At 42.5% G+C, this 10121-nt stretch overlaps 1 protein-coding gene across 1 annotated transcript in view; it reads left to right on the plus strand.

Moving 5' to 3' along the window:
* LOC115814053 (SID1 transmembrane family member 2-like) overlaps window positions 1–6061 on the plus strand; it is a 30290-nt gene extending 24229 nt beyond the window's left edge. The window contains exons 21-24 of the mRNA XM_030776774.1: window positions 3685–3790; window positions 4856–4966; window positions 5552–5665; window positions 5999–6061. Coding sequence (XP_030632634.1) covers window positions 3685–3790; window positions 4856–4966; window positions 5552–5665; window positions 5999–6061 — 394 coding nt within the window. The remainder of the gene's footprint in view (window positions 1–3684; window positions 3791–4855; window positions 4967–5551; window positions 5666–5998) is intronic.
* The last annotated feature ends 4060 nt before the right edge of the window (window positions 6062–10121 follow it).

Here is a 10121-nt window from a genome sequence, read left to right on the forward strand (position 1 = left end):
ATATCTTTTGGTTCTAGTAAGAACTCTGGCTGCTGCATTCTGAACTAACTGTAGCTTATTTATACATCTATTAGAACATCTCGACAGTAAGGCATTACAATAGTCTAACCTAGAGGTAATGAAAGCATGAACCAATTTTTCAGCATCTTGAAATGACAATGCATTTCTTATCCTATTAATATTTCTAAGATGAAAGAAGGCTATCCTGGTAATGTTATCTACATGAGCTTCAAATGAAAGACTGGAGTCAATAATTGCACCAAGGTCTTTCACTGCTGCACATGATGAAAGATAAAGGGCATCCAGAGTAACTATGTGATCAGAAAGCTTACTCCTAGCTGCACATGATCCTAGTACAAGTACTTCTTTCTTTTTAGAGTTAAGTGAGAGGAAGTTAGTAAGCATCCAGTGCCTAATATCCTTTGGACATTCCTCAATTTTGTTAAGTTGGTGTCTCTCGTCTGACTTCGCTGAAACATACAACTGTGTGTCATCAGCATAGCAGTGGAAGCTAATACTGTGTTTACGAATAATATTACCTAGAGGTAGCATATATAAAGAAAAAAACAGTGGGCCTAAAACAGAACCTTGCGGGACTCCAAACTTTACCTCAGTATGTGCAGAGAAGTCACCATTTACATCAACAAACTGATAACGATCAGTCAAGTAGGACCTAAGCCATAAGAGGGCTGTTCCCTTAACTCCAACAACATTTTCTAGTCTATCAAGGAGAATGGTATGATCGACGGTGTCAAAGGTTGCACTGAGGTCAAGCAACATAAGCAAGGAGACACAACTCTGATCAGAGGCCAGTAATTGGTCATTTGCAACTTTAACCAGTGCTGTCTCTGTGCTGTGATGAGGCCTAAATCCTGACTGATACATTTCATGGATGTTATTCTTATGTAAGTATGAGCATAACTGCTGTGCTACAGCCTTTTCTAGGATCTTGGAGATAAAGGGGAGGTTAGATATTGGCCTGTAGTTGGACAATGAACAGGGGTCAAGGTCAGGTTTTTTAATTAGGGGTTTGATAACTGCTAGTTTAAAAGATTTAGGTACGTAGCCAGTGCTAAGGGAGGAATTGATTATTTTTAGAAGAGGTTCGATGACTACTGGTAGTATCTGTTTGAGGAAACGTGTAGGTAAGGGATCTAGTACACAAGTTGGTGATTTTGATGAAGAAATTACTGCGGTTAATTCGGTCGCTTGAAGGGGAGTAAAACATTCTAATCGCTGATCTGATATAGTTATATTGTTATCTACAGTGTTAGTTATCAAATTATCTGGTTTAAAATTTATAATCTGAATTGTTTGCCTGATATTTTCAGTTTTGCAATTGAAGAAATTCATGAAGGCGTCACCACTGTATATTGATGGTGTGCCTGTTTCTGAGGTGCTCTTATTCCCAGTTAGTTTTGATACAATATTAAATAAAAATCTAGGATTATTTTTGTCGCCTTCTATTAGGGTGGAAAGATACATTGATCTAGCGGCACTAAGAGCTTTTCTATAGCCCAGGAGGCTCTCCTTCCGTGCTAACTGGAATACTACCAATTTAGTTTGGAGCCATTTACGTTCTAATTTTTCGAGTGGTAAGTTTTAAGGTGCGTGTGTGCTCATTATACCAGGGAGCTAGTTTTTTCTCTCTGATTATTTTCCTTTTAAGTGGGGCCACATTATCTAAGGTGTTGCAGAATGTTGACTCTAAAGATTCAGTTGCCTGATCAAGTTCTGTGGGGTGTGACAGTGATCCAATCAAAGTTGATGACTCTGGGAGATTATTGATAAAGTTCGGCGTAGTAGCTGGCGTAAACGTACGTTTATTACGATAGCGTGGCGAGGTGCATATATTATTACTAAGAAACATTTTGAATGAGATAAGATAATGATCTGAGATAGCTTCAGATTGTGGAAATGTGACTATACTTTCTACATGTAATCCGAGAGTTAGTATAAAATCGAGGGTGTGGCCACCATTATGAGTGGGCCCTATGACTGTCTGATTAATCCCTACTGAATCTAGAATGGACATGAACGCTGTTCTCAGAGGATCCTGTGGGTTATCAAAACGAATGTTAAAGTCTCCGACAATTAGAGCTTTGTCTAAAGAAATAACGAGGTTTGAGGTGAAATCTGCAAATTCACAGAGGAATTCAGAGTACGGCCCGGGGGCTCTATAAATAATAATTAGTGTGATAGACTGGGCAGACTTATTTTTTGTGGCTACATACGTTATGTTTGTATAAAGGACTTCAAACGCATTGAATTTATGTAGAGGTTTTTGTATGATGCCTAGGTAATCACTATAAATAACTGAAACGCCTCCTCCTCTGCTAGTTAGACGAGGCTGGTGTATCCGGGAGGACTAGCTTCATTTAATGCGACATACTCATTTGGTTTGATCCACTGTACTGTTCTCGCTACGTGTTTTATACGACTTGTATGTCAACGTAGATTAAACAGCCAGCCAAACTCGGGTTTCACGAGCCAGGAAGTGAACGCCTTGCTCCGTTATTAAAGTTCTTCAGGTGCGGCAGGTGAAAGTTTACAAGTGAAACTGCGATAAATAAAAACAGAAAAGACTTAGAACGTCTCTTAACTAGGTACCGTATGACACAACTGACTAATAAACAGAATCACAAGCGAATGGTACATTAACGTGGTCATACATTAGTATACAAAGTTATCGTAAATTAGCATCGCTGCAACAACTGAATCGATTACTATAGATTTGCACACCATGTAAATAACAGTGCATATAGAAGAAAATCGAAGTTACTTATGCTTGTTAAATGAAGTACAACACAACCAAAAACTTACAGACATTGCTTTCGAGGGTATTAAGAAAGTTAAAAAACACAGGGGAAGCCTACACACGTACACATCTATGCTCCATAGCAACAAAGCGCTTCCCTCTCTCACAGTTCACAGCAAGTCTCTTACAACGTGTCAAAATAAAAGTCATTCGTGGATTCAATGTAATGTGTGTCTATTTGAACAGCCACTGCATGAACTATAACCAATCATCATTGGCAACATACAAACTTCCTTCAGCAACTTAAATCAGAGGGCAGAACATCCACGTTTCCGTTAAACACAGTACATTAAACTCCTGATCAGTAATAATTTCATTGACAATAAGCGCTCAGGTGTAAGAGATCTAATATTTAACAGTCCTAGCTTTAGATCGAAGGTGCTGGCGGTACATTCAGTATATTCAGTTAAATCTATGTTAATTAGGTTACTAGAACAAATTCTCTGAGTGTTTCTACATTTCCGTATAGGTCGTGGAACAGACACAGTCTCAATATAGCTTAACCTGGGTGACGACTTTGTGCAGCTGGCAGACGGTCGGTTTTGTCTGCTTGTCTGCTCCCTAGCCTTGGCTCTGGATTGTCACAGATTAACTGTTCTGAGATTATGTGCTATGTTACAAGAAATGAGAGCAGCACCTTCCCGAGTGGGATGGACACCATCCCGCCCTAAAAGGCCAGCTTTGCCCTCAAAACTATTCCAATTGTCTATATGTGCATGTGTGGTTTTGTGTCTCTTGGTCCTCTACATCACAGTTTGATTTCAGACCGTGTTGAGCCTGCCACAGCTTAGCTGCATTCATGTGTTTGTTTAGTGTGTCTGTTTGAAGTTATTTGTGCGATTTGTGACCTCTGTGCGTGTGTTCAGGGTTGTGATTGGACTCGTTAAGAAGCCGAGCGATTTTGCCTCCTACCTCCTGGTCATTGCCATCTGTAATCTCCTGCTCTATTTCGCCTTCTACATCATCATGAAGGTAAACCAGCAAAAACACATCACAATACCATTCACCCCTTTATTGTTTCATTCTCTTTATCATGGGCGTCAGTTTGTCTTGAAAAGTGCTGGGGACCACAACGGCTTTGACATGTTCACACTTTTTCTCATTGGGCCATACACTGCCGATAGATGTAAACGGCATCCCTTTAAGGATCGCCTCTAAAAGCTGCTTGCGCTTTTTATGTGTGTTACGATGCTCTAACGTTAAAACTACTGACATGGCTGACATAATACGTCATGGTAAGGTGGACACATTTGCGTCTTTTATTCTAGTGTTTTGAAAGTCACTGTCATGTAAAACAATAAAAAGTTTATGAAAGCCACATAACCAACATGTCTAAGTTATCTCTGTCAAGCACACCACCTATTCATGTTTTCCCAAATACTGAGACTGTGTTAAATCTATGGATATCCCTAGCCATATTGCGGCACATTAAAAACAAGTAATGGTGACATACCTTTTCATTTTGATTGCGGCCGGCAAACATCATACATTAAAGAGTGCACAGCAGCGACGTTAGCGTTTCGATTTCGATTTACCGATCAGTAAGCATGTTGGGTCTCTCTCTTAATGACCAACGTAATTTTATTCAAATTATACTTAAAGGCTTTCAAAAAGTGGTGGAGACATGTCCCCAGTGTAAATTACCCTATGCCCTTTATCCTTTGACCTTTACTTAACAGTTTTCTACAGGATGTTTCTGTACTGAATGGTCATAGCCCTATAGACAGACCTCAGGTTTTTAGTGTTATTGTTGTTTTGTTTTGAGCTCCTGCATGACTGAACGATGGTCTCTGATTGGCTGAGGGTGTTATTGTTATAATGCAGTCTTGCTGCATGTACAACTCTGTGTGAAATGCTCTTTGTAAACCTGGGCTTGAACTATTTCAGTTGCTCCAATAAGAACATGATACCTGTGACGGATAACTTTGTGAAAGACTGAGCATGTGTGTGTTTATATCCTGTGTGTGTGTGTGTGTGTGTGTGTGTGTTTATATCTTCTGTATGTGTGTGTGTGTGTGTGTGTGTGTGTGTGTGTAGCTGCGAAGCGGTGAGAGGATCCAGTGTCTGGCTTGGGTGTGTATTCTCTTCACTACTGTCTTCTGGGTCTCGGCTCTTGTTTTCTTCTTCCAGGGTCTCAGCAACTGGGAGGTAAGTGCGTGCACACACACACACACACACACACACACACTCACACACACACAAACACACACACACACACACTCACACTCGCCGACTAACTCATGAGGCCTTCACACAAAAGCATTATGTACACACATTAAACGCTGACATAAACTCACATTCAGAAATCTCTCACATGGACACATCCACACTATCACCAGCTCTTGATCTGGCCTGTCTTTTATCTTCAGGGGGGTTATTCCAGAAAGCAGGTTTAGTGAAAGCTCAGAGTTAGTTAGCTCAGAACAAGTAGTAAACCTCCTAATAGATGAGCCCTATGGCTTCATTCCCCTGGCAAAACAAAGCTATAGGGCTCCTCTATTAGGAGGTTTACCACTTGTTCATTAAACCCGCTTTCTGGAATACCTCCCAGAAGATGTAATATAATCCTGTACGCTCACACAGGCTGCATGGTTTTGTGTTTTGTGTAGTCAGAAGATGTAATATAATCCTGTACACTCACACAGGCTGCATGGTTTTGTGTTTTGTGTAGTCAGAAGATGTAATATAATCCCATACACTCACACAGGCTGCATGGTTTTGTGTTTTGTGTAGAAAACTCCGGCAGAGTCTCGGGAGCACAATCGAGAATGCATCCTTCTCTCTTTCTTCGACGACCACGACATCTGGCATTTCCTCTCCTCCATCGCCATGTTCGGCTCTTTCTTAGTGAGTACACAACAACAACAACAACAACAAACAACAACAACCCACAAACAAGACCCAAGTCCTGACTCCACCCTGTTTTCAACAGTAACACACAATTTCATCCCTAAACAAACCTCCTGGTTCTCCTAAACTAAACAGAGCCAGACTGTAGCTCTCCTCTCAAAGCACTTAGTGCTCTCCAGTAGACTCCTCAGTCTAACCTCTCTGTCCAAGTCACTTTTGCACTGAGTAGATGTGAGGTTTGTATAAGGTGAATATAAGTGAGTAATGGAATGTTCCCTGTGTTCTTAGTTCCATTAACACCTCATGTGTCTGATTTTCTCCTTTCCTCAGGTCTTACTCACCATGGATGATGATCTAGACTCCGTTCAAAGAAATAAAATCATTGTGTTTTAAAGCTGTGACATTGTTACTGACGTGATGCTTTCCGGCCAATCAGAAACAGGGAAGGGACACAGTCCCCTCCTCTAAAGCTGCACAGTGAGAGGACACTCTGCGTGCCAATCAAAACTGCCTGGTTCACTTACACCTGTCGAAGTTGCTGTCCTCCTGCCATGATATATGATTTCTGTCGATGTTGGTCATCGTCGTGTGTTTTTGTCTCATCGCTGGTGACGGTTTGGCGCTTACGAATCGATAAAATCATTAAAATACCCATCCTGCGACTCTCTGTGCATTTTTTTAAAAAATAAATTCCCTCTCTGTTTCAATGTGTCTGTGTGTGTGTGTTTGTGAGGGAAAGATGTAATATGATGTGTGTGCAGTGTGGGCATGCTTGCTTATGTGTGTGTGTGTGTGTGTGCGTGCATGTGTGTGTGTGTGTGTGTGTGCGTGGAGTCACCAGTCACTCTACCCCGTTCATCACTGGTCTGTTTCTGACCGCAGGACCACTGTTGACCAGATTTTATTTGGATAATAGACTGTTCTCAACACGGCAGTGACACTGACATGGTGGTGTTATGGTAGTGGGTGTCACACTGGTATGAGTGTATGATGGTGGTGTTATGGTAGTGGGTGTCACACTGGTATGAGTGTATGATGGTGGTGTTGTGGTAGTGGGTGTCACACTGGTATGAGTGTATGATGGTGGTGTTGTGGTAGTGGGTGTCACACTGGTATGAGTGTATGATGGTGGTGTTGTGGTAGTGGGTGTCACACTGGTATGAGTGTATGATGGTGGTGTTATGGTAGTGGGTGTCACACTGGTATGAGTGTATGATGGTGGTGTTATGGTAGTGGGTGTCACACTGGTATGAGTGTATGATGGTGGTGTTATGGTAGTGGGTGTCACACTGGTATGAGTGTATGATGGTGGTGTTATGGTAGTGGGTGTCACACTGGTATGAGTGTATGATGGTGGTGTTGTGGTAGTGGGTGTCACACTGGTATGAGTGTATGATGGTGGTGTTATGGTAGTTGGTGTCACACTGGTATGAGTGTATGATGGTGGTGTTATGGTAGTGGGTGTCACACTGGTATGAGTGTATGATGGTGGTGTTATGGTAGTGGGTGTCACACTGGTATGAGTGTATGATGGTGGTGTTATGGTAGTGGGTGTCACACTGGTATGAGTGTATGATGGTGGTGTTATGGTAGTGGGTGTCACACTGGTATGAGTGTATGATGGTGGTGTTATGGTAGTGGGTGTCACACTGGTATGAGTGTATGATGGTGGTGTTATGGTAGTGGGTGTCACACTGGTATGAGTGTATGATGGTGGTGTTATGGTAGTGGGTGTCACACTGGTATGAGTGTATGATGGTGGTGTTATGGTAGTGGGTGTCACACTGGTATGAGTGTATGATGGTGGTGTTATGGTAGTGGGTGTCACACTGGTATGAGTGTATGATGGTGGTGTTATGGTAGTGGGTGTCACACTGGTATGAGTGTATGATGGTGGTGTTATGGTAGTGGGTGTCACACTGGTATGAGTGTATGATGGTGGTGTTATGGTAGTGGGTGTCACACTGGTATGAGTGTATGATGGTGGTGTTAAGATAGTGGGTGTCACACTGGTATGAGTGTATGATGGTGGTGTTATGATAGTGGGTGTCACACTGGTACGAGTGTATGATGGTGGTGTTATGGTAGTGGGTGTCACACTGGTATGAGTGTATGATGGTGGTGTTATGGTAGTGGGTGTCACACTGGTATGAGTGTATGATGGTGGTGTTATGGTAGTTGGTGTCACACTGGTATGAGTGTATGATGGTGGTGTTATGGTAGTGGGTGTCACACTGGTATGAGTGTATGATGGTGGTGTTAAGATAGTGGGTGTCACACTGGTATGAGTGTATGATGGTGGTGTTATGGTAGTGGGGGTCACACTGGTATGAGTGTATGATGGTGGTGTTATAGTAGTGGGTGTCACACTGGTATGAGTGTATGATGGTGGTGTTGTGGTAGTGGGTGTCACACTGGTATGAGTGTATGATGGTGGTGTTATGGTAGTGGGTGTCACACTGGTATGAGTGTATGATGGTGGTGTTATGGTAGTGGGTGTCACACTGGTATGAGTGTATGATGGTGGTGTTGTGGTAGTGGGTGTCACACTGGTATGAGTGTATGATGGTGGTGTTATGGTAGTGGGTGTCACACTGGTATGAGTGTATGATGGTGGTGTTATGATAGTGGGTGTCACACTGGTATGAGTGTATGATGGTGGTGTTATGGTAGTGGGTGTCACACTGCTATGAGTGTATGAGACACATCAGTGTTGCTGGAGTTTTTACACATGTCAGTGTCACTGCTGGGTTGAGAGTGCTCTGTCACTGTATGAGACCAGGATTGGCCTGGTATTTTCTCATAGTTTCCTTATGTCTTTCCTTGAAGATGTACAGTTTGAATTGTAACCCTTGGATTCTAGAATATTAAAACTAACTATAATGGGTAAATACGTTCTTATTAGTTTCACTTTGTTAACTAATATCCTATGTCTACAATAGACCATTTCATCTGTTTTTTAGTAAATTGTGTACTGTTACTTTAAGAGAGCGCACCTTCGCGCATTTACTTCAGTTAAGTTGTGGAACTCGCGGCGCAGTGAAGGCTAGGTTAGCTGTGGAGCTACACGGTTTTCATACCGTGTCCTGTCATGTTTAGTTTAATATTATCCAACAAGGAAAATTCGGTGGAACTATACTGCTTGTGAGCCGTGTGCAATAAAAGTTGTTTGTGTTTTCCAACCTTACAACGAACGTCGAGTGGATGATTCAAAACTACATAGGCTGGACACGCGTTTTACAAAAAAAAAATCTGTTTACTCAGAAACTGAGAACAGTACAGAAAATCATTTACACTTTTTGGGCTCTCACCTGGTCCAAACATGTTTGAAAAAACAAAACAAAAAAAACGGTGAATGCCATTAAAAACAACATTCAACCTTCACTGTGACAAACACACTCTGCTTGTCAACATGTTGCAGGGTATTTCAGTAAGACATCTGACTCAGCATTGTTCTCTGTACCAAACAAACTGTCAGTCAGAAAGCACAGTCTCATCTCCTGTCCTATTGGACAATCGTGACATTCGAGGAGGGGATTATTCACTCTGAGAAATACGCCCAGGAAAAGCCAAATGTAAGAGAACAGAGTTTCTCTGTCTGTAGCCTCCTGAGGACCTGAGTCATCTTCTCACACCACAAAGCCCTTACAACAGTTATAGGCTTACCACAGTTTTACAGGGACAGTTTAACACGGCTGTGTCCTTTGTTTAAAGACACATGTCTGTCACGCTTTCATACAAACAAATGGCTTCTTCCGTGTCTCTGTGCTTTTGAGGAATGTTTTTACTGACTAGAGTCAGACCAACATGCACAAGCTGCTTGTCCTAAATGTTTTTTTTTTTTTTATTGTTCCTCAATCTCTTAAACACACACATTCACACACACTCTCTCTCTCTCCATCTCTGTGTCTGAGACACACACAGAGAGACACACACAGAGAGACACAAAGAAAGATAGACAAACACAGAGAGAGACACTGAGAGAGAGACACACACACACAAAGAGAGATGCACAGGGACAGAGACACTCACAGAGAGACACAGAGAGAGAGAGACACACACAGAGAGACACAGAGAGAGAGACACACACAGAGAGAGACACACACACAGAGAGAGACACAGAGAGAGAGACACACAGAGAGAGAGAGAGACACATACACAGAGACACACACAGACACACATACACACACACACACAGGCACACACACGCTGACACACATACTCCTCCATGCTGCTGGGGCTGTCTGGTGACAGAGGTAGAGGGGAAGCAGACACAGACACACACACAGACACGCACACACACACACACACATACTCCTCCATGCTGCTGGGGCTGTCTGGTGACAGAGGTAGAGGGGAGGCAGACAGAGGGCGTTCCAGGTCCTCCACCTGCAGGGCTCTCTCCTTTCTCCTCCTCTCCTCCTCTCCCTCCTTCTCACTCTCCTTTTTCTGC

This window comes from Chanos chanos, chromosome 6 (genome assembly GCF_902362185.1).
Source record: "Chanos chanos chromosome 6, fChaCha1.1, whole genome shotgun sequence".
Taxonomy (NCBI): domain Eukaryota; kingdom Metazoa; phylum Chordata; class Actinopteri; order Gonorynchiformes; family Chanidae; genus Chanos; species Chanos chanos.